The following is a 27634-nucleotide window of genomic DNA, read 5'->3' on the forward strand; positions in this document are numbered from 1 at the left end:
ATTAATGTATGAGGAAAGATCACTTTGCTTATATTTTCCATAATTGTATTTTTCCCAATAAACTCACCATTTGGATATGGGGTTTCACAAAGAGTTAAAAAATCAACTATAGGATGATCCATTTCAAGAACTGTAATTGCTTTCCCATGCATGATTGTTAAACTTGGTCTTCGACAAGGCTTATCATATGACAATCCACCAGAAAATATCACAAATGGTTCACTGTATTAAAAAACCCAACATAATAATTGTAAGTCTACATAGTACATACAAGTTTACATTATAGGTTTAGAGTCTGCAAATAATAATAAATAGCTCTGTAAAAAGAATGCAGGAAAAGATTCTAAAAGGACTTAAACTCAGGAATGCAATTTTGAGTTAATTACAGAATTAAAAACAAACCTGTTTTTACAGGTCTTGTACTCTACTTTAAGAATTGGTTTACAAGATTCAGGTTTTTTTCCATCTCTTTGAACTTTTCCTAAGGAAAGAAAGAACATGAAAAATCTATCAAAACATCATGAAATTGCACTATCAAACTAAAACATACACATTGAAACAACTGTATAAGCAACAAAAAAAAGGAACTTTAAAGCTACAAAAGATAAGGAGTATTAGCTCCTATTTCCATAAAATATGCATTTGTCTAAATTAATTACATTTATAATGTCTTTGTGTTTTTACTGCCACATACATCTCAAGAACCATAGAACACACTTCAAAGACATCTATAAACCATGCAGATTTCTGAGTATGACACTTAACTAATAATGAATGAATTAGCCTAATTATATGCCTTTTTTTCTGACCACGTAATGACCAGAAACAGCTTAATTTTTCCTAAGCCGTTTTTAGCTTGACTTAAACCCTATTGCTGACAAAATATTACATGCTTTGGAGTGTAACTAGTTGAGTGATAAAATTAAATGAAGCATACAACTGAAATTCATTAGTTCTTGGTTAATTATGGCTCAGTACTTTCTTCCAATCAGAGGAAAGTCACTTGTAAACTAAAAAAACCACCCATTTTGGGTTCATTGCTTTGGAAAGTCTGTGCTTGCTTTTGACTGGAGGACACTGTAGATGGATCCAGACTTTTCTCAAAGGTGCACAGTCATATGATGGGAGATAAAGAACACAAGCTGTGGCATGGAAAATTCTGGTTAGATATTAACAAAAAAAATTATGCCACAAGGGTCATTAAATACTTTGCCCAGAGAGGTTGTGCAATTTGTTGCTGGAAGTGTTCAAGTGCTCAGTCTCCTGAGTTTACTCATTAAATCAGGCCTGTTTTGATCTGATGGTCTGACTGGTTGACATCTGAGAGGTCCCTTCAACGTTGTAAAATTCTATGACTAAAAATGATAAAACAGAAGAAAATGGAGAAAATGCTAAATCCTTTTGGGGCTACTTAGATCTTGACTTCCTCTTCTTCCTCCCTCTCCACCCATTCAGGTTTTTTAGTGATGTATTGATTTACAATGGTGTCAGTATTTTTTTACCTAATTTGTAGGAAGTAACTTCATATGAAGTCCCAGCCATAAAAGATATAGCCATCTCTTAATATGGCTCCTTTAAATTCTTCATTGCAGTTATTTGGGAAGCCTTGTACCATCCCCATGACAAACACCACAGTACCTTGCACAAAACGTATCAATTTGTTGTGAAAATTGCACATACAAGCCCCTATGTACAAACTATAAAAGAAAGAAATGTGAAAATCCCATAGCCTGAGGGTCTCACAGACCAGCAGTAGACTCTTAAAAGGAATTGGATAGAAGATATTAGAGTAAATTAATCAGAAGGAGGTATTTATGACACCAGTTAAAATAAAAAGTTTCATCTAAGTTACTGATTTTTACAATAATTTGCAGCTACTTTGCAGATCAAAATATTTATGCAAGAAGCAACATCTGAGCGACAATGAAAAAATGAAATAAACATACATATTAGCAAACAGCGTTGAGAACACTGCATGGCTTCTTAGTTACACATTTTAACTATCAGAATTACCGTGTGGAATTGTGGTCTGGAACGGTCTGTTAGGGCTTTTCAGATTCCACAGGGTCAAGCTGCCATCAGAGTGACTACACATGAACTGTTTCCCTTCATGATGCCAAGCAACAGAATGAATAGCCTACAGAAGTGAAAGAAGAACTTGAGACTGGAATGGAATACAGTGTTTACACCTCTGATATTTTAATGTATGACTTCAGATTATATTATTCTAATGGTATATCAACAGCTGGATGGTTCTTGTTTGTCTAAAGTCCATTACCATCACTTTTTAGAAACGTATGGCTGTAATCCACATTTCATCATAAAGGCTAATGTAACACAATAATGTAGGAAAGCCTGTACTGAATCAGGCTGAAATTGAAGGAAAAGGGTATTAAGGTAAAAGTATAAGAACAAGGGACATACAGTGCAGTTGTAATATGTCTGATAGCTCTCCTTAGAAATATTTAATCTGGCAAATTTACACAGAAGGAATTTTGTGTAAAAATCTTTACAGGTAACATACAACACACAGAGTCCTCCCCAGAGGAAGTAATACACCGCTCTTGGATTATTTCCACACATACTCTCACATACTAAAGTTGCAGAGCAAGTCCACAGAAATCTGAGATGTTTCATGTCAAAACCAAAACACTAAAGATTAATCCAGGACCATTTCACTGATAGAGAAAATTACCAAAACAATGATGTAAGATAGTTTTGGAACAGGTAGTGCATCAGAGAAGGAGAGTATCACACTCCTTTATGCACACTACAAGTACCACATGATGAATGTTACGTACACGATTCTCAGTATTTTGTGCATAATTAGTGGAACTGACTGAAAATATCCACAGTTACATCAAACAATCTGAAAGGATAACGGTGTAAATCCTTCAATTTCCCTGGTATGTGCTGGAAACTAACAAAAGCCATATTCTGACAAAACATTCATTGCATACCAGTTTCTCACACACTCCCCTCAGAAGCACAAAGTCACAGAATTCTCCCTCGAATCCATATCCTTTCCAAAAATGTTCACTGCTAAATAGCAAAAAACCACAATATAATTTTATGTAAATGTAAATAAAAGAGATCTATTTTTGAATGCAGCTTAATAAATTTACTTTTTTTTTCAACCCAGGAAATGCTAAGGCCTTGCATGCACTTACAATTGCATATAGCCTGATTTATTCAAATGACTTAAAATCATGGCCGGGTATTCATAACTCAGCATTGCAGCTGTTCATATCAATTTTGCTTAAGTGCTACTGGTCACTATTTAAAACTCCCTCTTGGTTTTCCTCTTTTAATAATTATATTGATTGTTATGGTTGGTTACAGCTCATAGTCTGGAGACAGTATCAGAAGCAATCAACAAAAGGGCTGTGACCCTTTACCAAAGCTTTACTCAGCTCCTGGGGCGGGACAGCAGAGTCACAATGAGTCTTTGCATTAAGATGACCTAGATATTTTAACAGGAATCTGACATGCCTTGTATACGAATGCTTGATTAACACACTAGTAAAAAAGTTGTGCCAAAAAGGAGCTGAAAAATTTGAACTCTAGGTATTTATTTTTTTGTGACATATCACTCAAACTTCTACCTTCCAGAGAGGGGGTTGGTACACAATTCCTCTTAAATAAGCAGCAGAAACCAAACTCTAACGGAAGTAACAAAAGACAACACAGAAAGATGGTTCATGCAGAGTCCAATGTTGTCCCTCAGGTAGAAGAACCTTAGCTCTGTGGGGAGCGCTGCTTCACTTACACTGAAGGCATGTCTATCCTCATGCAAATTAATTCTGACATGAGCTCATTCATGCTTGCTATCATGCCAAATTTCAATCTGGTTTTGACGTGTTATCACACTTAGAAACATTTCACATGGTTACAGTCACTGACTGTGTCTGAGCAGGAGCTAGTAACTAGCTAAGAACTGTACCGAGCTGCTTGTTAAACTGCCCCTCTCAGCGACCAGGTGCCACCTGCCAGCGTAAGCCTCCCATGGAGTGGAGCTGAGGTGGGATGGTCCTGTCACAGACAGGTGGCATAGCAGCAACTCACACTGACCTGTTAGACTTTGCCCCAAAATGGGCAAGAGAACCAGAAACTCTTTTGGAGGTCTCAGCTGTGAGTCACGAGTAATTCTGAAAGATGGTACTGAACAAATCCCGAATTGTCTCTCTGCTAAAACATGTCTAGCATTCTGATCCACTTCTTTAGCATCCACACACAAAAGGAGCAGTTATTTGCTTAGAACAGGAGTTCATCATGGTGGGTGACTCATGTGAATGTTCACACAGTGTATGCACGTACAGCATCTCACTCCAGATTGGGTGTGTTTCTCCTTCTGCAATACCCACGGTGCTTGCATACACATTCCATCTTCTCTCATACTCAGCATGTACTAAAATTAAGCATGCCTAACACCATTTCAGTTCCCTCCCAACCACAAACCTTCTCCACTGAGGGTCTTTAGTACCCCTTTTAACCATATTTTGAACGAGAACAATGCTTGTCCCATCTTACTGTTTGAATGCTAAAACCTCTTTGTGTTCGTAGTACTGCAGGACCATTACAGCAAGCACCATGTCCAATTTGATACTTCCACAGTGGCATGGTGCTAGACAAAGGTAGGGAGAAGCCATTTGGCAAATGTCTCTGAGAACTCTGCAGCTTCATTTTGGAGATGTGTTGCAATGAAAGATGATTACTGCTTCAGACAGCTCTGAATGTGGGTTGACACAAATTTCCAAAGCCTGCGCATCAAGATGGCTGGTTTTTTGGGTCTGCCAACTATCAACAACTTGAGAACCATCTGAAAGATCTGTCTTGTTTGTGTGCTGTCTCCTTTTACACTTGATAGAAATAAACTTTTGAAGAAAATTATAAAAAGGAATTAAAGCCAATTATAAAGGCTTTTATAAATTATAAAGGATATTACAGAGGCCATTGTGTAGGAGCATTGATTGGAAGGGCCTCAATAGCTCATAAATATCACCATTGAGGAGATGAAAATCATAATGATAGCAAGAAAAGTGAGGGTGAATTAAGTTTATTCAGAACTCATGCAAAGAGGCACTTTAGTATTTAATGAAGATACAGAACACTTACAGTAGTTTATCTGAGACTTCACAGATACCCTGCAACTGGTATTGTTCTGGCTCAGTGCCACAACAATACTGAGGGACTGGTCAGACATCGTGGGGCACACAGGCCTTATATCAGTCCAGATAACATAGTGAAGGGGACCAGGAACAATGATTTCTGGACTGTGATCTTTGGTGGCCAATCCATAAGATGAGATTTAGGCTTGATAATTTGGGTTGCTGCTAAATACCAAGTGGCACATGCCAAACTAATAATTTGTGACTCACAAAACCTATGTAACTCAGGATTTAAAAGGAACCCCTTTTAGTGGCTCCCTAAGGGCAGTGGCTTCCCTAAGGGAATCCTAGCAGGTCTGGAATATTATGAATATGGAGCCTGAATGTCTGGAATAAAGTAAAATGGCTAGTCATACAATCCTTTTAAAAACAAAATAGGAATCTTGCAACTATTTCAGCAAATAAGAAGCTAGCACCAGTTGCACAAAGTGGAGTAATGACACAGCAAATAACCACTGAGGAGGAAGCATGGGACTGATTAAAAGGCAAAAAATAGTTCCTGAAAACAGTACTGAAAAATGTGGTACAACAAATTGTATGAGAAATTTTCAACACCCACCCATTCTCTCTCAAAATGAAAAAGAAAAAGAGGAACCAGTATTAAGAAGATCCTTCTTTATGCAATCTCATCCTGAGTACAAGAGAGGACAGTGGGTGAACAGACATCCCCACCCCCACCCTTCCCGAGGAGACCTGTAAAAGGAAAAAGTTGTTCAGCCTAAAGTAATAGAACAGGTGCAATTTCACAAGTGTTTGCACAAGCAGACTGTCACTGAGAGACAACTGAGTGGCCATGTCTCGAGGCTTAAGTGCTGGCCTGTTCAAACTCTGTCCTTTGAAACATTTGCTGTGTTGATGCTCAGAAACTAAACCTTGAAGCTCAGAGTAGTTTTAATGTGTCTCTGACAGCAGGTCTGAAAGAGTGCAGGATTCATGTATTCAGATTGCTTTTTAGAGGGGAAATAAATGTGCATACACTCCTTATACATAGCAAGGTGACAAGATGAAGGAAAGAGAACTACAGGAAACCAATTACTGCCTGGATCACCTGAAAGAAAATGTCCTTTTCTACCTTCAACTGTAGTTGCATTCACATTCATCCATGGTGAACTTTAGAGGACTGGAAGAACAAAGAATATTTTTCCCTAGGGCTAGTGCTAAAACCATAACAGCTAAGAATATATCTATTTTTCAAGCAGCTTGATTATTGATACAAGAACTGCATCTGGGGTTAATACAAGCTGCTTACAAATGACAAGAGACAATTGTGTGATAACAATATAATTTTGAAAACTGTTTAATCAGATCTTAAGTACTAGGTAGTATCAACAGCTGTACAAGGTAATTAGTCTTCCATTATAATGAATGTTCTAGAAATAGCTGGTGAAGATTATTATATAATTCCTTCTGCAGCTATATCTCAGGTCAGCTCCTTGCTAAACTCTGCTCAACTGAGGATCCCCACAGAGAAGTCGATGAACTTGTCAAAACCAAGCAGAAGTCATTCTGTGTCACAGTACACTCATGAGAACCTAGTGCATCAGAGCTAGGGGTTTCAGACTTTGATTTCTATTGTCAGTAATTTGCTCAAAAGCATAGCACAAACAGTATTTCCAGAACCAGCAATGCCTTTAGATAAACATCCCTCTGCTTGGTTAAGACATATGGCAAACTGCTGAATAATGGCTTTCCTGAATTAATGGGAATTGCTTACCTCATCATAATAAGCTCTCAGATCAGCTCTTTTAGATCGCAAGTCCCAGAACACGATAGTCCCATTTTCATAGCCTATCAACAGCTGGAGGAGGGAAAAAACCCACAATTACATTTTCTGATTCAAAAGGTACATATCAATATTGAATAATATAAAAAGAAATACCAAAGTGATGTGCAAGATTGTAATTTGCCCTACACATAATACCCTGCTTTCAAATTATCTTTTAGTATAAATTACTTCACATTATTGACAATTTAAGATCTGATATGGGGAAAAAAAAGGGCTTTATACAGCCTTTTTTCCCCTGCATGATTATGCACCTGGACAGTCTTCTCAATTGTGTATCTGCTGAAAACCAAAGATTGTAGCACGTTGCTACCAGCTCTTACCTTCCCTGCCCCTTTTTGGAGAAAAACATATTTGACACCTAAGAGACCACTTAAATAACTTCAAACTAAGAGAGTCACCAGATTAAATTCATTCAGATACTTATATTCCTTTAATTTATGCTTGCTATTCCTTTAAAACATTCTGAAGAACTCCTCCTGCAGAGAATAAATTGCTTGTTTTCCTAATAATTAAAAATAATTGATATGCCTTTTTTTACTTCTTCTAGAACTGGGATGTCATATCATCATGCACACCAGAGAAATACCAGCAAACATTTCTGAACAAATGAAAGAGAAGAAAAACAATGCTCAGGAGAAAAATAAGAATGAAAACAACCATTTCTCCTTGTCTCCATTGAAAAGAAGTGAAATATTGATCTGGCACGGTAGAGTTACTCTTCATTTGAACACAATTAATTTCAGATCTTATGGACAACATGATGTCTAGCCTATTTAGGTGTCCTGGAAACTGTTTCCCATAGAATCTGTTTTCTTAAGAATCTGTTCTGGATATGAAGACTGGAAGTGGCTAAACTGGCAGACTCTCACATTTCTGAGATAGAATATTTTGAACAACTGGCAATGATAATTGCAGTTGTTCATCATCTATAAACAGATATATCACAGAACACAGGCAAGAATTTACAGTTTCTATATAAAGAATTTGTGCAGAAGAATGGCAAATTATCTCTTAGTTGGAGAAACCTTAACAGCATCTTTGCTATCACTCACTTCAGCTTGTATGAGTCCTAAAAATGAAATTTGGCTGGGCTGCTAAACAAAACATTACTTTCTTTCCAAGTTAAGCATAACTGATACATCAACAGTGCTACAAAAGAGCCTGGGAATACTCTCAGTTCTACCGGATATGATTTTTTTATTGCCAGGAGAACATTCCTTATGTGGAATCTATTAGCTAATCTGGAAATGATTTATAGTTAATATATTTAATACCTGAATAGGAACAATAACTGATTATGCTCCTGAAGGATTATTCTGCTGAAAAAAATTCAAACTGTCCTGGAGAAATTCCAGAATACTTAGCATTTTTGCTCTGGATGGCTCCATATGGGATTTTGTGGCAGAGTCAGAAAGCATGGAGTTAACTGGATAGCACTTGTGTCAGGATGCCATATGGTATTCTGGGATAATAAGTTGCCATTGAGAGAATGAACAAAGGAGTGTCTTACAGCAGCTACCTTCACTGTTAGCACAGTGATCCTAAACAGAAGCCTTTTGTATGTCCAGGAGTTAGTGCTGCTCATAGCAGTTAACCTGAGTAGGTGCAGGCCTGTGCTGGGCTGTGTTGTGCTGCACACAGGACTTGGCTTTCAGGCCTGCATTGTGCTGAACATACTCCTTGGCCACAGGAAAAACTTGGCTGCTAATTCTAAAGGACCCTGTATTCTGCTCCCACTTGGTAAAGACAAGGACGGCACCTTTGTGCCTTTGTCTTCATCTTAATGTAAGGCAGTAGGTCTGTGTGAACATCCTTCTGCTTGACAGTAGAAATGGATGGGGCTTTAAAAAAAAAAAAAATCTTTTGAGGTCTCCAAAAACTAAAATGCTGGCAAGCCTCTTCACAGTGGATAATGCCGTGCCCTTATTGGAGGTTCATCCAGTGCTACACAGCTTGGGGTTCCCACCATCCTTTTTGTACTAACTCCAATAAATAATATTTTAGTAAGTTATGGAGTCTGAGTGCCCTCCTTACTGTCATCATAACAAGCACTTGCACCTGTGCATTACAGCTGGGTACCAAACTAGTTGAGCTCAGTTTGTATCTACCAATATTCTTTTCACCTCAGCTTTTGTACAAATATATCTGGAAGAGTGAAGAAATTGAAGTGCGTTTAGTATGCGACCCTGTTTCTTAATAAGCCTTTCTCCCTGGGGAAGCAGGCTGGTCTTTTGATTTTTATCCCTCTCTTTTGCAAAGATATCACACGCCAGGTAATTGCTAAAAGGTTTAATACCTTTTATCAGAGGCTGCATTTCACCTGATCTATTGCTGAAATGCTTAATGCACAACTGCACTAAAGATTTGCAAGTTACAAAGTGTTGTGATTTCAGGGAAGAAATTGAAAGGCAAAGAGATTTCCTGCATAGCCAGGAATCTCTCTTTTTGTTCAGACAGTAGTCATGCTGCTTTATTACTAATACTGTGGTATACCACTAAAGTCACAATTCCAACTGGGTGAATAGGTTTAGTCTCATTGCCAGGACATTTATGATGCTCTGGATTCTGACCTGTCTGAACCACAGGAAACTCAAAACATTCCCACTCCTCTCAGTCATAGTGATCACTTGGGAGATCTATAAGACAAGATCTATTTCTGTAATAAAGAATAAAACATCCATAAATGCAGTTAGAGAGGAAAACAGCCAAAGAAAAGCAATATCTGTAAAAAGAGTCCAGGATGGAAAAAACTCCAAAGATTTCTCTTCAGCTTGTATTTCATGGCACCTCATTTAGTTACTCATGCTTAATTAGGTTACATAAAAAGCAGAACACTGGACAGAATTTGGAGAGAAAAGTCCTGGCAAGACCTTCCTTGTCTAGTGGAGTTGCTTCACATTTTGACTTAAATCTTTCTGCATTAAATGCTTTTGATGATGGAGGGAAATTTCTTTTTTACAATCAACTAATTACATCCTGGTACATGCCAGCAAGCCCCTTCCTTGTCCTGGTAACACAAAACAGCCGGATAAAAAATCCCAGACAAACAAGCCTGCCAAATGCACACTGTATTTAGGTATTATTAGATCTCAGAACTCAGAGATAGGAAGTTTAGTCCACCAGCTAATAGTTAATAACATTAAACCTTTGCCTATTAAGCTTTCTCCATTTGCTGGGAAACTGCAGATCGTTGCAGTTGATGTCTGCTCCTTTGACAGCAAGAAAAATCATGTTTGCTACAGATCTGCCACGTATAAATGTCTGGGCACTTCAGTCTGTCCCTAATGTACACTTATTAATTGATTTGGCAGGTTATATTTCATGAACTTAATCACTTGGTCGCCAAATTGTTCTTCAGTGACACATTAAATGCCTACGTTCTCTTTTGCTGTCTGTCTTCCAGCCACAGTTTGTTAGATTCATAAAAGAGGCTTGTCTCCAAAGCTTGCCTAGATAGTTTGCCTGGAGGCCACTCTGGAAAAATGTTGAATGGCAGAAGTCTTCTGGAATTACATTCTCTCTTTTGGCACAAGGAACTCAATCACCAGTCAATGATATAAACTGGAACTTTTAGGAATTCAAAGGACCTTAATGAAAAAGGTGAAGTACTAACTTCCCTGGCTTTCAAAAAGAGATCTTACGAGTGTCCTAGATTTTGAAAGGTCTGACTGTGTTTTAGGACTCTCAACCACTCAGTGTCCACAGCAGATATACTTACTTACTTCAGCAAAACAGCCCCAGGTCTGTGAACAACTTTTTAATACCCCAGAGAAGAATATACCACTGAACCCTTGCAAAGTACTTGTACAGAAATACTCTTGTAGAGTACAAGAACATCTGTATTTTGAGTAGTGATTATGACTGATTTGTACCTACGATTTAATTCCTGAAACATATGCAAAGAACTCTTTTATCTGCTGCCTGTCATGATGTGGGCAGTCTGACTTCTGCCACCAGTACCTCTTTGTGGTCTTTGGTTAACTTGGAACTGTGGAGATAAGCAAAGTATGTAGAACTACCTTCAAACAGTTCTTTTATCGAAGAATAACTCTTCTAAATTAAATAAAAGTCTACTTATCACACCATCTTGTACTAAAATGGCCAAGAGCAAATACCAAATAACATGGGAAGAGAACAAGTACTTGTAACACTCTCACATATTCTCTGTCTTAAGTAATTTTCTCATTCAAATACAGCCATCTCCTCAACTATACATAGCTCTGTTTAACCTCATCTTTAAGAACCTTTTAGGAGAATTCAGCAAACCTCTTCAGTTACTCTCAAATTGATTTCTTTTGTATTAACTTTTCTAGTCTTCCTTGCGATCAATGCATTTTTGGCACACACAACAGAACTTGGAAAAAGTTTTATAGGTTCTACCCATTGCACATTTGAAGAAGTACTGAATTGGCTTGTTTGGAAGCTGACCTGTCAGATTCATTTGGTATCTTTTTAGTTTTTGTATTGAAAGGGACTATGAGTTGTTTCCATCCTCTTAATATCAACTGTGATTTTCAAACTTGGAATCACAATCAGGTCTTTTCCATAGTGAATTTTCCTGTCTCACTAAGTTGTCTGTCATATAGAAAACCCTGTCCCTTCTCTGAATTTCTTTCAGCATTATATTGATTTTAGACACAGAAGGACAAGTATTATACTCAGTATTCAGCAGGCAGGTCAACAAGGCATTTCTTTAATAGCTTTGTTTTGTTCTCTGTTCTTCTCTAGATAATGCCTAACTTTGAGTTTGTTTATTGTTCACTACTGAGCATTGAGCTGATCTTTCCATTGAGCTATCAATCATCACTCAAAGCTCTTGATACCAAACAGTAATCATCAGCTCCGACCCATTGTTTTATATATTAAGTCAGATATATTTTGCCCTACATGTATGAACTCTCACCACTTACACTGAATATACTTCAAAAGACAGTATTTAACCTGGCATTTTACTGCTGAGTTTCTCAGCCTCCTAAAGTCTGGCAAACCAGACCACATCACTACTTACTCTCTTTTCTAGGCTATTTATGACCATTTTGAACAGCAAAAGTCCCAGGAGCTGGTTTTTTTTCATTTTTTTCCTTATTCTGAATAATGATTATTTTATTCTTCATTCTTTCAACTAAAGTTTAATGAGACAGTTGAAAAATGTAGTTCAAATTATTTCTCTACTGTGGAAATTTTTTTATTTAGAACTATGTCTTTTGATTTAATGATTGGATCTTCTCTTACATCTGTGTGTACCTTTTACTGACATCTTCCTGTAAACACTATCAATTCTACATTCTGCAAAACTGCAAGTATTTTGTTAGCACCAATTTGTTCTTTACACCCTCAACCTATCAACAATATGAAGAACTGCAATGGGATGGTTTTAGTATAGCTTACATTTTCTACTCTTTCTCCCCCTAAAATTTCAATGCTTGCTCTTCATAGGCATCTGTCTGATTTTGCTGTTGTTGTTCAAATGCTAGTACTTCATCAGTGCCCAGATGTCTCCCATGTGCCCTCTGAGCAACAAGCATTTGTATTTCCAAGTCAGTTCTCCTTTAACTCCCTTGCCTGAGTCCTTTTCGTCTTCTCTCTTTCTGCTGAAAAATATTTTTAGGTTTCTGTTTGGAGACAGTGCACGGCATTCCTGTAAAAAATCTTTACTGACAAGACCGTTTTTTCTTTTAGTATCCTTTTCTCCTACACTGTGTGCCTTAGGTAGGTCATCAGCAGCTTCTGCTGTGGCCAGTAAACAAGAATGAAGCCTCATCAATAAATCTTTATCCTTACCAGGTATTTTGCCATAGGTAATTAATGCCATAGATAATTGATGGCTTCTTGTTTGAGGCTGAAACACTACACTTCATAATGTTTAATCACTTTATTTGATAGTATTCTAAATTGCTTGACCTATTGTGATTCTTCCAGAAACACTTAGAGATGCCACCGAAGTTGTTGGAGGGTTAGCTCACAAGTGCACCATTTGTACGTAGGTCACCTTGCAATATGGCTAAGTCCAAGGACAAGTGATGCAAATGAAAATCAGCTGTAGTCACCAGTGCTTTTGTAGGTACCCATAATTTCAGCATAATATCCCCCATATCCGTATCAGAAATTGAAACTGCTGCTAGTTTCTAACAACTATTAGCTTTTACATGAGGCACCCTGTCAAATAGATACACCATTTCTGAGATGCAGTACTTTATAAATACACACTGAAATATAATTACTAAAAATGATCAAAACCAATGAGAGAGTTAAATAAATACCCTTTCCACACAGGCAAAATGCTCAAAAATCAATAGCAACACATAAAAAAATCCCCTTCAGTAGAACTGGATTTTTGTCAACCACATTTCATTTTTCAAAAGCTGCCATACAAATAAAGCCAACTCTGATTGTGCCTCCTGGTGGTATCAGTCACAACACTGATGCTCTGACTATATGTTTGGCTTCCAATTGTGGACAGTTCTTTGTGAACAGAGTTGAGAATAGCAAACAGCAGCAAGTTCCAAACCTGGGTTATTATCATGATAATTTTCATATAAGAAAATATTTGCTATCTTATGAAAACTTACTATAATGCCTTCATAAGAGCACATTTATCCAAGTACTGAAGTCATGATACAGTTTTTAGTCAAATCCTACTTATACAAAATCAAGCTTTTTTAATCAGGAACAATTTAGATGGCTATACATTTCAAAGTACAGTATGTTGTCTGTATCACAAATGTTTACTCATTAAATTTGTACAAAGATTATTTATTTTCTTAAGAACAGTAAAATAGCTAAAGGGACTTGCAAACATAGAAAGAAAGTAGGTGATAAAATTAGTGACTAAGCAAGAGGAAGGAGTAGTGAGGCAAATAAAAGCTATGAAATGTTGCAAAATTTTATACCATTGGTTGTACTCACTTTTCCCTCGTCTCTTGGGCTGTCACTTAAATGTACAACTGGGCCAGGGTGAGTCTTGGTGGATCTGCAAGATAAAAATCAATTAAAATCTGAGAATGATTTTGTTGCACGAAGAGCTAGATACCTCAGTTTTTTAGGTGTGTTTACATGTACATCCAATGGTTTAAAAGTAATTCTAAAAAGTCCAGCTGGGGAAGGTAAAGTTATCAGTATCTTTTCATGTTCTCTATTTCCTTTTTGCCATTATAGGCAAAGAGTCTCTCTTCTTAATGAATCCTCCCTTAATTTTTTTTTTTAATCTCACTTCTATTACAGTACTTCTGTAGTGTAACTTCTATTACAGTAGTTTTTTCCCTCTCTCATTGTTACGGCTTTTTTGCCTTTTCTATTCTCTACTCCATCTCTTTCTGACCCTCCCTCCCTACTTGCTCCATTTCAAGGCTAATTTGCCAAGGATTTACAAAGTCTTCACTTGGATTCATTTCAGATACTGATAGCATGACTCACCAAGTTCCAATGTCACTGAAGACAGGGTTTCAGTAACCTCACCTACACTGCCCTGTCAGGAAGCTTCTTAGCATTACTGCAGCGGGGTTTCAGAAATGGACCATCTTGCCTTTGTCTGATCTGTAAAGCCTTATCTCATCTTCAGACCAGCTAACACAGTTACACCCACAATGCATGTTCAGTGAGGCTCCTCAGCCACAACACCCATCTTTGTGAGCCTTTGTAAGCCTGTATAAAGATTAATTACCATTCCTTGCATCCCCTCCCTTTTTGCAATGTGTACTAACTGCATCGTACGCAACTTAGCACTGAAGTTACTAATGTCCTGCTCCTGACAGCAAATGCAAATCATAGGAAACTGATTGGACAGATGGAGATTTTTCATCTATCATCTTTTCTGACCAGACCTTCAGACCCTGGCAGTCATAGAGAGCAAGAAGACAAGCACCAGTCCACACTGAATGCCTGCACAGAGGAGGACCTTTCTTCCATCTAGGTTCTGGGGTCAGAGCACATGCCCCTTGGAGTTCAGCTTAGGATCTAGACGTGCATGACTGGTCTTGGTTCACCAAAGGTCACCAGGAAAAAAAACACGGCAGGGATTGGCAGAGCCCATAAAGCGAAGAATTTATCTGGAAGCCATACATAAAGCGAGCTAGGCTCCAAGTTTTAAAACAATCTGCAAGAGAATTATAGAAACAAACCAAAACAAGGTTTTCCAGCCAAACTGCTCAAAGGATTTTCCTAAAGTAATGGTCTCTTCCTTTGGCTGAACACAGCACTATAGCAAAACCGGCCTCTGTTCTACAGGTCCAACTCCAAATCAAGACTGAGAGTGGTAAGCAAAAATTCCCAGGCAACTCATACATTAAAACACTGTGGGCTGATCCATAGCCTCATAGGCTCCTTCCTCCCAAAACAGTATGCTCCAACACTCTTAGAAGCATGCACACTTTTCTCTGGCCTCGATATATTTTGTCCACATAATGTTTTAAGTATTTTAACTATTTCATCATGCATCAAAGCTGGGCCAAAGCAGAGAGGCAAAGATCTTGTCTGATATTTATTTCTGAGCTAAGGACAATGAAAAATTACTCCAGACGTCCTGGACATGCAGCATGTTACTTTCCTACATGAGGTCTCCATGAGCAAGGTTTCTGCAAGAGTGTTTTGCAGCATATCCTATCACAGAAATGAGACCAGCAGGAAAGCAGTGGACAGACATTTTATTCAGTAACATTCAATACAGACTGCCTTTCATGGTGCCAGCAGCAAGTACCCACTTGGCCTGAGACATGGCACACAACCATTTTTACAAATATGCAGACAGCAGGAGATCTGGCTGTCATTCCTATCCAAGACAGCTTACCAGAGGGGACCCCTTTAGCTGAGCTTCTGTTTCTGAGTAACCTATGCTGAGAAAAAAGTATCAATTCCACAACACCAGGCCTTGGAGCAGGCAGGGTAGGTAGGCAGTGACAGGGAACTGAGGGGCAAGATGAGGTTGTTTGCAAGCAGTGCTTACTTAGACCTACACACGTCTTGTACATCTGTCTGAGGGAGTGGATATGATCATTTGGAACGTTCTAGGCTGCTTCAAATGTTGCTCCTGATATAGGTTCACCTGTCTGAACTGGTCAGAGTGCATTGATGGAAAAAAACAGGTCTGTTTGGAGTATATGCTGCCTGTGCCATGATGGGCAAAGGAAGAAGAGTAAGAATAAGAGGAAAAAACAAGAAGAGCAGAGACAGTGTAAGAATTTTCAGTTTTCAGCCAGATAAGAACCACAGACAGATGACAGAAGAGAGAACAGAGGCAAGCAACCATCAGCTATGACAAAGCTGGGAACAAACAAGATGGTAGCAGAAGCACATGGAGGCTGACAAAGCATAATGGTTTGGGCAGCTATCCCAGCCCATTGAACCAACCAGGATGCAGGCTGGGTTGCTTGGCCATTCCAGTATTGGTACATGACCAGGAATATTGGCAGAATCATGACAAATGGAGGGAGAAAGGAAAAGAGCATACTGTCTCTCTAAGGTAAAGATTGATTACATTTAGTCAGCTCTTTGTCAGGAACAGTTTAGATAAATCTGTGCAATCAGTTTCTTTGTAAGACACATATGACATTGCTTACCAAAGAATGTATTGATTTGTCTTTGGGCAGAAGCAAATTCTTACAGGAGCTGTCATCTACTCTTTAGGCTAAGTATACTTTCATAGTCACACAAACTCATTGTTCCTCTGTAAATGGTATAAAAACCCTTGTCTTTTACTACCAGTATCATTTTTATCTTATATTCCTGCAGGGGTATAGCCTCAGATTTCCATGCTAAAACCTCAGCTGAAAGGAGAAACCTTCACTAATATCATACATTTTCCTATCTCCTCCATTTCCCTCTTGAATTCACTGTAGCTGGAGGATCCTGGGATTTACTACATTGTATTGATGTTGTAGGGTTTGGGTATTTTTTTTTTATTAGGCACTTTTAATCTCTTTTAGGAGAATTATAATTTAATTATTATGCACCTAGCTATTTCTTTAGTTTTGTTGAATAACAGCTTTATATACACTGTCAGCAAAGTCAATACCAAACACAGCAGTCTATGCACTAAGTGTACAAGATTTTATTTTTCCTCATTGTCTTTCCTCTATATGTGATATAAGTATTCATATTACTTCTTGGTATTTTAATAATTCAGTTGTTTTATATAATACCTGGCTTGCTCTGGCTTCTTACTTTTTCTTTTGCTTCTATTAAATTTAAGACTGTCAGGTATGTCACTCTATCAAAGGACTCAACAAACCATCATTTAGCTTTCACACATACATCCTTGGTCTAGGAAAAATGAGGATTCGGGGAGAAGGTGCTTTAGTTTTTGTCTTTGTTTCTCACCATTCTACTCTATTTTAACTGTCAATAAATTAAAATAATTTTTTCAAGTCAAGTCTGGTTTCTCCATTGACAGCAGCTGGCAAGTTACTTTCCTGTCTTTACCTTGACTCATGAACTTTTCCATCGTATTTTCCTGTCCTGTTGAGGATGGGGAGTGAGAGAGCAGTTGGGTGGAGGTCTCACAACCAGCCAGGACCCACCCACCTCAATTTCCTTGACTGCTTAACAGATGCCAGCTTTGTTTATAGATAGGTAAGAGTAAGTAGAGAGTTTATTAAGTTTGGCAGTCATAACATGGCTTCTGTCAGGAAAGCAGAAAGGATCTTTTTCAAATAGTTGTATATACTAAAACTGATTTCACATGTGCCATCACAGATAAGATCACACACAGATGACAACAGATGTTCCTTGAAGCTTCTTGGAAGTGTAGAGCCAAGTCCCTGGCAGTGCTCCTGCACTGCCTTTCCAGGGCTCCGAGAAACATTGATTTTTTTATACATAGCAAGTAAAGTATTTGCATCAAAACTGATTCCTCTTTGGACTACATAACAAGGAATATTCCCAAGATGCAGCATAAAGTTTGCTGTTTGGTTTTGGATGAACATGCACAGTCCCACTTGGGGGAGATTTTTGTGGGAGGATAAACTGATACAAAATAACCTCAGTTCAGGTGGAGTGAGGAAGAAAACTGTGCGAAAGCATTGCAACTTCCTCCATCATTCTGCAAGACCTTTTGCTTGTTGCTCTGAGCCTGCCCGATGGCTGGACACAGAAGGAGTGACACAATAAATCTGTGGTTTGCTTCTCTTGAAGTGATGTTATCTCCCTTCTGGTACAGGACTGTGGTGAGGAAACCAAATCTAGTCTTTTGTGCCACATTACCACCAGGAATTGTCTGCCAAAGGCAGATCAGTGCCTCACTTCTTGCATCTCCTTGTCTCCTCAAGGAAGGTATGTATAAATAGAAACAATAGCAGTATCTTTTGGAGCCCTAGGGAAGAGCTGCTTGTAAAAGGAGAGCGAGGCATTAGGCTCTACAGTCAATTTCTCCTGAGGGTAGATGTCATGACTGCACTACAAGCAGGATTAAACAAAGAAATTATTTAGTTAACTACATTATATCAATAATATCATTTTATAGAACTCATGAAACACCATCAGAGCTACAGATACAGTAATTACTACTTTCACACAGTAAATTATACTGCATGTGGAAATGTCTACACACAAAACCCATTTTGCCTCAAGCAGTTTTAGTATACATAAAATGTTCTGTTTCTCTTCATTGGTATTACAGTAAAGTTGTCAAGGAGACTGGGGAGTTGGACACTGTCATTGTGGAACTGCCTACAAAGGAAAAAAACCCCACGGTTGAATTACATTAAATGCAAAAGCAGAGATCCAACAGCTCCTGGAAAGGACAAAGAGGTCCTGGAAAACCAATCAGATTTGAAGCTATTGTGAATAAAACACTCAGCTGTTGATGACAGATATTTGTGTATAGGCATTCCCTCAAGCTGGCTTTGGGGAACTGCATAAAAACTAACTAGGTCCTATCCCTCGAGAAAGGGAAAAATAATGAAGAATCAGCAGGTGACAATAAAGCATAAGTGAAAAAACTGAGCAGGGGATTTTTCATTCTCAAATAGTAGCCGGGGCACAGCTGAGAATGACTGAGAAAATAAAAGCTCTGAAAAGGCACAAAAAGGATAAAACACAAATCCAAGTCAATACACAGCAGAAAGAAAAAAGAAAAAAAGAAGGTCAAGTCCAAAAACTATCAGCAATGATTTGCAGTAAAAAATTTCTGAAATGAAAGCTAACTTCAACAGAGCAAGAAGAAAGTATGAGCTAATGATACAAAGGTTTGCAATATTTCATAGTTTTTGTTGACCTTTAAGCCCACAAAAACAGACTGCAGAATTGAAAGATTCCCATGACAGCTATACAGAACTAAAACTAGAAGTTTGCTAAGAAGATACTGATAATTTGAGTTGTTTTGCACTTCATCAGAAGTTGTTCCTGACAGCAGCAGCTATTAATTTACTTAGTGTATGTTCATTTGGGGAGATGAGAGAGTGGTTATGCTGTAAGATGTTACTCTGACTCAGAAGAACTGGACTGAAATTAAGAAACCAGTCACCGTAAAACAGTCTTTAAGAGACTTGTAAGGATGGAAGCTTTTATTTAATTATTTTATCCTAAAATGGAAAAGCTCAAAAAGAAGTCTTTAACAATGTTATAATCTGAACGCAGGAAAATGTGGAAAATACCTAGATGATATATTCCTTAATTATCCTGGAATGTTTTATGCAGTCTAAGAAATCAAGTGACTTTAATACTGTCATAAGAACTTCAAACACCAAGACAATCTTTAAAGGAGGTAGAAGTACACTATGACAAAATAGAATCGAATCAAAACAATTTTCCTTTTGAGAGAAAAAATAGCCTGCACAATTGGAGAAGTACTATATGATTTCTGAGAAGAATAAAAATCTGGTGTTAGAAAGCGATAGAAGGAGTTAGGAGAGGGGAAAAAGAAAGAAAACATTTCTATTAGTCATTGTTATGGAGTTTAAGTTGACTGAATGTGGCAGTGCTTAAAAAAACACGTGCATAGAAAGATACTTCTTTAGTGTCAGTAGTCAGACATCTTCCACAGTTCCACTTTACATAAAGTTGCAGTGCTCCAGGGAATTTAAGACCTTCTTTTCACAGGTAGAGCCACAGAGAAATTTAAGGGAATGAGTAAGTTAGATACATTATTCATGTGCTGTGGATCGAAGCTGGGCGTTGGAGTAATCAAGAATCAGTTCAACCTCAAGTTGCAACTCTGAGTCTTAGACACACTTTCTGAAATGTCCAGAAGTAGGAAGCCTTGAAACTTGTGCTTTTTTCATATTAATAACTATCTCGATTTGGATCTACACACAGAGGGGGTAGCAGATACTTCTAGACTGTTACTTCTCCTCCTTTGTACTGCTTTCCCTCACTGCTGTGGAACTACTGACTCTGACTCACCATTTTAGGAAATGGGGATGGGCAAAGAAAGGGCTAAGAAACGAGATACCAAGTTATGGCTCAGTCATAACTTGAGTTCCAGTCTGCCCAATTCTTTGATACTCCAAATGCCATAAATTTTGGCAAGTTTCAGTTATTCATTCATTAGACAGTGGGTATTCGAACACTGGAATCTTACTGGGAGCTTATAATGCAGATTTTTCATTTTTGGAGTTCAGTGGACACATATTAAGATCTTATTTTCCTTTCCAACATTAGATGACCTTCCCAAATGTGTATGATCCTGCTGTGAAAATCGATCTCACTGTAGCTGGAGTAAATGGGGACCTGCTGTGCTCACTGACTATCCTTCTCTTCCAAAGCTGTTTTCAAACATTTGGAAGGAAAAGAGAAAATGTTTGCTTATTAGAGAGTAGAAAACCAAACAGTATTGTGAGCCTCAAACCCCTCTGGCAAAGGACTAGCTATGTTACATGACAGAGAAATGACAAGTGAAAAAGTTTTGATTTATTCATTCTTGGCTGAGAAGATGCTTCAGTGCGGCCTGAAGTAGTGATAATTCATGAGATGAGAGAAATGGCTGAGACAAGAATTGGTACCCATATGCTTGTGTTTTTTCTCAGCTCTGTTCAAGGACAAGTCCACTGAGACACAGACAGTGCACATGATTTAAGAAGGAAGTTTTTCCTGTAACTTCCAGAATTGGTTACAACTTAGTTCTGAAAATAATCTTAAAAAAACCCTGTTTCCTTTGCATTATTAGCTGTTCAGGCCTTAATTTCTCACTAACGTTAGATACTGTTTAAGCCCACTGAATGATCTCTCCTGCAAGAGAAGACAATAGTCCCTATGATAAAATATGTATTGCAATCATCTTTTTGACATGTTTCTCTACTAGATACTTCTGAACAAGTCATAAAACCACTATCACTCAAAAATATAGTGCTCTACAGATCTTTCAGATACAAAAGTAGACAAGAAAATCACAAGAAAAATCCATCCAAACCAAATGTCAACTTTGCAAGTAAAAGTGGCCATGCAGGACAAGGTGATCAGATTTCTTGCATCATATGCAAAGTCTAAAAATGTTACATCTAAACCTGCTTCCCCTTCAAGTCTTCAACCTACCAACCCTCCTCACCTCAGTATTTCACTGCAACAGAATCACTATGACAAAAAAATTATTGCAGTCATTTGATGGGCCTCACTGACTCAAAATGTTTGTTTGTTTCTGAGAATGAGTGTTACATGGAGATTTCATTAGAAGTAGATACAAATCAGTGAAAAGAAAGGGGGGGGATTAAAAGAAAGAGAAGTTGTGTCAGTAGACTTTCAGTTTTAGAAAATGGATAAGAATTGCGTGAAGAGGGATGAACTCCTTCAGGCTTGTTAGAGCAGATGACACACAAACTTGACACACTTAAAATTTTATTTATAAACCCTCCATGTAAGCTGAGGACTTGAATATAGCAGCAGAGCAATGGCTTTTACTGGTCTTCTCTTGCTAAGAAGTTTGACAGACATATGATTGCACAATAGGTAACTCTTCCAAGCCTTCCTCTCCTTCCAAGCTTTACAGAGAATAGTAACATCGGCAAGCTAACCTAACCTCACACTCTGAAATGTTATAATTAACTCAGAGCTATGAGCACCATTGCCCTTTACACTGTTTGTTGTAAGGTTGAAGATTTTCCTGAATTTTACATACATATATTTTCCTATATTCTTTCATCTTTGAAAGTACCTAACACCAACAGGCCCTGTGAATTTATACACCCGTGAACAACCTGACTTTTTAGCTGATCTTAATGTGAGCAGGAAGTTGGTCTACAAAATTACAGACAAGCCTTACAACATGAATTATTTTATGATTCTAAAATACTAAAATGTGAAAAATATGCAAAAACTATGTGAAAATAATGTGAAGATTAAAAAATATAATCCAATCAGAACATAATCCATGGCCCAAAATAAAACTGTCCTCTCAAACATTTTTCTCAGTACTATTCTAAAGGAAAGTGTACAATCATAAGAACAGTCTCATGAAGTACATTTTAAGTTAATAACATTTCCTTTAAAAGCTAATCTACATTCCATTTTATGTGCAGGAAAGCAACAGTACTGGAAGAGACATCATAGTTTATTACCAGAGAGAGTTCATATTACTTTAGTGAGTCACCCAGTTTCAACTTCAGCAGGACTACAGCATCTATAAAAGTGGCTGCTGTGGCAAACATCACCCTTAGTCCCACCAGCCTCTTCCTCTAATACAGAAAAATTAATCTGGAGACACACAGGATCTCCTGTCCACCCACGAAATATTTGCAAGGACGACTTCCTCCACTCCGTATCAAGGAGTACATGATGAGATTGCATGGAGAGGATGGAGCTTTAGAGAAGCACACCACTTACATGGATCAATTTATCCTTGTAAGACTGGCAGAACTAGAAGCAGTAATGAATGAATACCTGTGCTCACCTGCCAGCAAAACAGTACATGGCAAACTTGCTTTTTAGAAGAAGAACCTATTTTGGTAACCATACAGCACCTCCAAGTGCTTGAGGTGACACGGCCTATCTTTATTATGCAGTCATTATCCTTCACAACTTATGGAAGAGAAATTTTGGAAAATCTAGGTATGGTTCTCCGTAGACAATACAAAGAAGATAGTAGAGGCTCCTTGCTTCCTTGAAGGTTCCAGAGAGGGAGCTTATTGCACAGCATCTAGCCTATATCAACTCAGTACTGAAGCTTGTTAGAAAGCAGCCCTTATTTCCCACATAGAAAGAGAAGCATCATTCTATTCTATTCTCATGAAAATTGTTTGTTGTGGCCATTAAAATAATTTAAAAAACATTTATCCAGAAGAATTTTGAAATAATTGGGAAGTGAAACTTGGTGGAAGGCTTCCAATCCATAAAAACCTTTTGGATCTATTTCCCTACAGAATAGAACATCCTAATTTCTGGAGGAGAGAAAATTAGAAGCGCACACAAAATGAAAACATATTGTTCTCAAAAACTTAAAGATGTTATCTACTCAATGGAGTAAACATATACATTCTAAAATACAGGATTCCAAGAGCCCTCCAATATGCCAATGTCACCAAAACAAAGTGAGAAATAGAAAACAATTAGGATACTTGCCACCTGAATAACTCATCAAAATTTTCATTAAACCATGTTTTCCAGCAGTACTTTTTTGTAGCCAAAAACTACTTAACAGAGCTGAGCAGTCTCACAGGGGCAGAACAACCAAACATTCCAAAACTGAGAACTGGATGAAAGATTTACCATCAGGCTGAATCCTGATTACTACATAAATCCTTGGTTTTGTGTTCTTTGAAGGTAAACTTAGATTTTTCCAACTGTGCCTATGAAGTTTAGGGGGGGCAGAAGGGTAGGAAGAAAATGAGGCATCAAATTTGTCAACCTGTGGGACAGAGTGATTAGTATAATAATAATAGTAGAGGGAAAAGAAGGAATGGATTTTTGAGAACTGCAGGCCTGTAACCCTGTTCTTAGATACTGTTCTCTTGGTTCACCGAGATGGGTGTATTTCAGTTTACTACCAGAAGTTACAGGTCGCTCACAACATGAAGCAAATATCTCAGAAACTGCAAGAAGTACTCTGAGCTTTCCCACAGAAGTTCCTCTGGCTGGAACTCCACAGAGGAAGCAGCAGAGAAAGAGTTTTTCATTTCTGTCAAGGCTTTTACCTGCAGGAAGCATAGATGTATCCCAGTCAGATTTTTATGTCTCTTTCCATTTCATACCCACAACACAGGCACCTGGCTTAGCTTGTTAGAGAACTATTATTTAATAGGCACTCATTATGTTTCCTATCACTTCATCAGGTTTTGATGTGTTTGAATTAACCTTAAAATTCCCACTGTGTTGAGCAGGAGGCTTGGTCTAGACACCTCCCCCTCTCCCTTCTCATTGAAATGATTTCACAGCTCAGTGAAGAAAAGTTCTCTGTAGAGTCTTAGGGCAAATATACTCCATTATTCTCTTCATAGAATGGAGGATATGGTGATCAAGATTTCCTCATAAAAATAGCAAAATCTGAAGTTTGGTGATTACAGACTTTCTGTATTTCATGGAACTTTCATAGTTAAACAGTACACCAAATTTTTTTTTCTTTTATATGAAATATAATTACATTACATAAATCTGATTCCTAATGTCCTGTAAAAAACCAGTTAATACTACAAATGCATTCACAGAAATTAAAGGCTTCAAAAGATCTGATAATATTTGCAAAACCAAATAATTCTCAAAAATTAAACTTAAGACAGCCATGAAAACGACCACGCGTACAAATGAAAAAAAGCCTGCACTTACAGTTCTATTGCCTTGTTCCACATGATAACATATCCAGAAAGAATGAAGGACTCGATATTTACAATGTGTGTATTTCCTCTCTCTGTTCCAACATAAAGCCATTTACTCTGGAAAGGTAGATGGCAATAAGTAATCCTGGAAAAGAAAAAAAATACAAAACAACAAAATAAAAGTGCCTGAATATCACATCAACAATATTTTTACACAATTTTGCAGCTGAAAGAATTATTCTTTCCACTTTATAACTTGAGAAAAGCCTGCCCAGTTGGCATTCTGAAGAATGTTCGGGTTCTGGGGGTCATGTCTAGGAAAATCATAAAAGAGAACATGAAACAAAACAGGGCCATCCTGCCTGCCTATATTAAGGGCAGGAAAAAAGAGATGGATCACTTGAGCACTGAACTAAGTCTATCTATCTCCATGAGCATGTACATTGCACTTTGATAGTATTCAGGACTCTCAAAGGCGGCTTTCTTATTTCCTTTCTTAGAATAAGCAGATTATCCAGTTGAACACACAGAGTTTTGTGGACATCAGTGGAATTCGTGTTTTGTACAACAGAAGTGTAACACCATAATTCACACAAGAAAACATTCATTTATTTGCCATCTGGAAGACTAGGGCCTTCGATAAGAGCATTTATCAAAATTGAATTATCACAGGCACACTGAATCCTACACTCATATTACAAGGTGATGAACAGGTGCTACATTAGCTTGGAAAGATGTCATGACAATTTCTCATGATAATATATAGAAGTTTTCACAGATGACAAATGAGTAGATTCAGGTAACTTTCATACTATGCTTATTATATAGATACTACATACATTCAAACAAAACTAAATCTAGATGAGATGAGAAGACATTTGCTACTCAAATATAAGTGAATGTATGTTACCTACAGAGACTGAAACTTAATCCAACCTTATGGTACAGACTTGTAAATTTTGACAAAAACCCAGTTATTTTGCTTGGTATGTGGTATGTTATTATATTTATCACTCAGTTCCACAAACAGGTTATTTCTGGCTTTTATATACAAAATTGATTTATTTTTTTCCTTAGCACCTCCAACCCCCAAAAAAGTACATACAGTATTTAAAACCATGCATATTTAAAATTTACATTCTTATGGTACAGCAATCTTTCTGAATTTATTACAAAGGAGTGAGAGGGGTGTTGGCAATGTTTCAGTAATTTAGCTCTCTCAAATTACAGTCAAGTCCTCTGAGTAGAGTATTTGCCACTCTTTAAGGAACTGTTCAATAATTATACAAATTAAATATACTTTATGTAATTGTTCCCTGTAAAGTACTCTCAACAAACAAAAAGGTTCCAAACAGATTATACATTGTATTTGCATAGTTCTGAAGTTTTCAGAGTATCTAATAAACTGTCAGTACCTTTAATGCTAAATTCATTCAAGTGAGGAAAATTACCTTATTTGTACTTATGCATCACACTGGATTGAATACAGCTGAAATATGGAGTCTTCACATCCTAACTTATGGGGAAAATTATTGTGGAATCATGGAACCAGGAATAAGGCTTACCCTTCACAGAAATCTTGTTTTGTTGATTAAAGTGAGACTGAAATATGAGATAGGCTTTGTTCTGTCCAGCTGGACAGGGTTAAATTTTACCATCAGTTGTCTAATTTTGGCAGCAATTCTGGAGCCTTTAGTGGAAAGGGCACCAATTTTTTCAAGAGAATTGCTTTGAGAAGGGGAGTTATATTTTAGTATGCATTAACTGAAAATGCCTTCAAGCAGCAACACAGTACTGATGTTGTGGGTGCAGTCAGACCAACAAAGATCCAACAGAAACAACTGCAGAAGGTGTATGTCCCCTACATAATCCTTGATGGAGTTAAAGCTGTTAGCTTTATTCTTCTGCTCATAACAGGTGCAAAGCACCATTTGCCCATTTGACTTTATAGTTTCAAATGGGAATAGTTTCACATCTTTCCCGATCCTTTTCCTTTACACTAAACAACTCCACTTCTTTTGCTTTCTCTTCAGGTACACCATTTCCTTCACTTCTGGTTAAATTAATATTTAGTCCTTTTTTTTGTTGTTTTATTTCTTGCATTTCTGTACTATCTCTTCTTTCTTTCACTGCAGAGCATATGAGTGCTTTGTTAGGTCCCAGCCCATAAAAAACTCCTCTGGTTGATAAACCCTCTTAAATCACTTCATGTTGAAGGTCACTCAACACTCATTTGTAGTAAACTGTTAAATTACAGGAAGAGAAGACAATTTTGACTTGAAAATGTTGAAAACATAGCTATCTAGTGACTGACAAAAAATTCATGAGTTCCAACATGAACCCTACTTGACTTGAATGTTGCTACTCCAAATCCTTGCAGTAGTGTCATCAGATTAAACAGGTTCAAGTCCACCTAGGACAATACTATTTTTCAGTCGTCTGTTAAATCCATTCACAACCCTGAATGGGGTACTGCAGAAAACTTGGTCTCCCATGTGCAAGAATGAATCCAGTTGATTATGAATAAAGTTTCAACATCACCTCACACACTGCTTGAGGCTGCTTTGGGCTGCTTTTTAGCCTTTTTGGTTTCTATGTCATGATCTCTAGGATACGCTGCCACAACAACCAACTGACTAAGTGGGTGTCTGCATTCCCAGATATTGCATGTCCTCTGTGTGCCTGACTTAGGTTTAAAATTCCAAGAACATAATGCTTTAAGAACAAGGTTCTACAGCAAGAGAAAAATCAGACTAACGTAGTAACTACTAGTAAGTATTTAGGCCATAAGTTATTAGACTTAATATCCTGCTAGCTTATATGAAATCCCAGGCATCAGTCACTAGTAAGTCTGGATGTACAATATGAAGCACCAAAAGGGAATTAGGTATTGCTAAAGAATGAAAAAAATGCACCACGGCCTCTCCTGTTTTCTTAAGATCAGCTACTTCCTCTTAAATAATTTCATTTTGTCATGACAAATTTATGGGACAGCCAGATAAGAAAATATT

General features: G+C 37.6%; 1 protein-coding gene across 1 annotated transcript in view; it reads right to left on the reverse strand.

Annotated features, from left to right (window-relative positions):
• The window catches only part of STXBP5L (syntaxin binding protein 5L), a 185536-nt gene that overhangs the window by 70839 nt on the left and 87063 nt on the right, over positions 1–27634 (reverse strand). The window contains exons 6-11 of the mRNA XM_082278151.1: positions 24634–24768; positions 13861–13924; positions 6883–6966; positions 2014–2137; positions 403–481; positions 68–222 (exon numbers count right to left, since the gene is read on the reverse strand). Of these exons, the coding sequence (XP_082134277.1) occupies positions 68–222; positions 403–481; positions 2014–2137; positions 6883–6966; positions 13861–13924; positions 24634–24768 (641 nt within the window). The remainder of the gene's footprint in view (positions 1–67; positions 223–402; positions 482–2013; positions 2138–6882; positions 6967–13860; positions 13925–24633; positions 24769–27634) is intronic.

This window comes from Coloeus monedula (assembly GCF_965178545.1).
Source record: "Coloeus monedula genome assembly, chromosome: 3".
Lineage (NCBI taxonomy): Eukaryota > Metazoa > Chordata > Aves > Passeriformes > Corvidae > Coloeus > Coloeus monedula.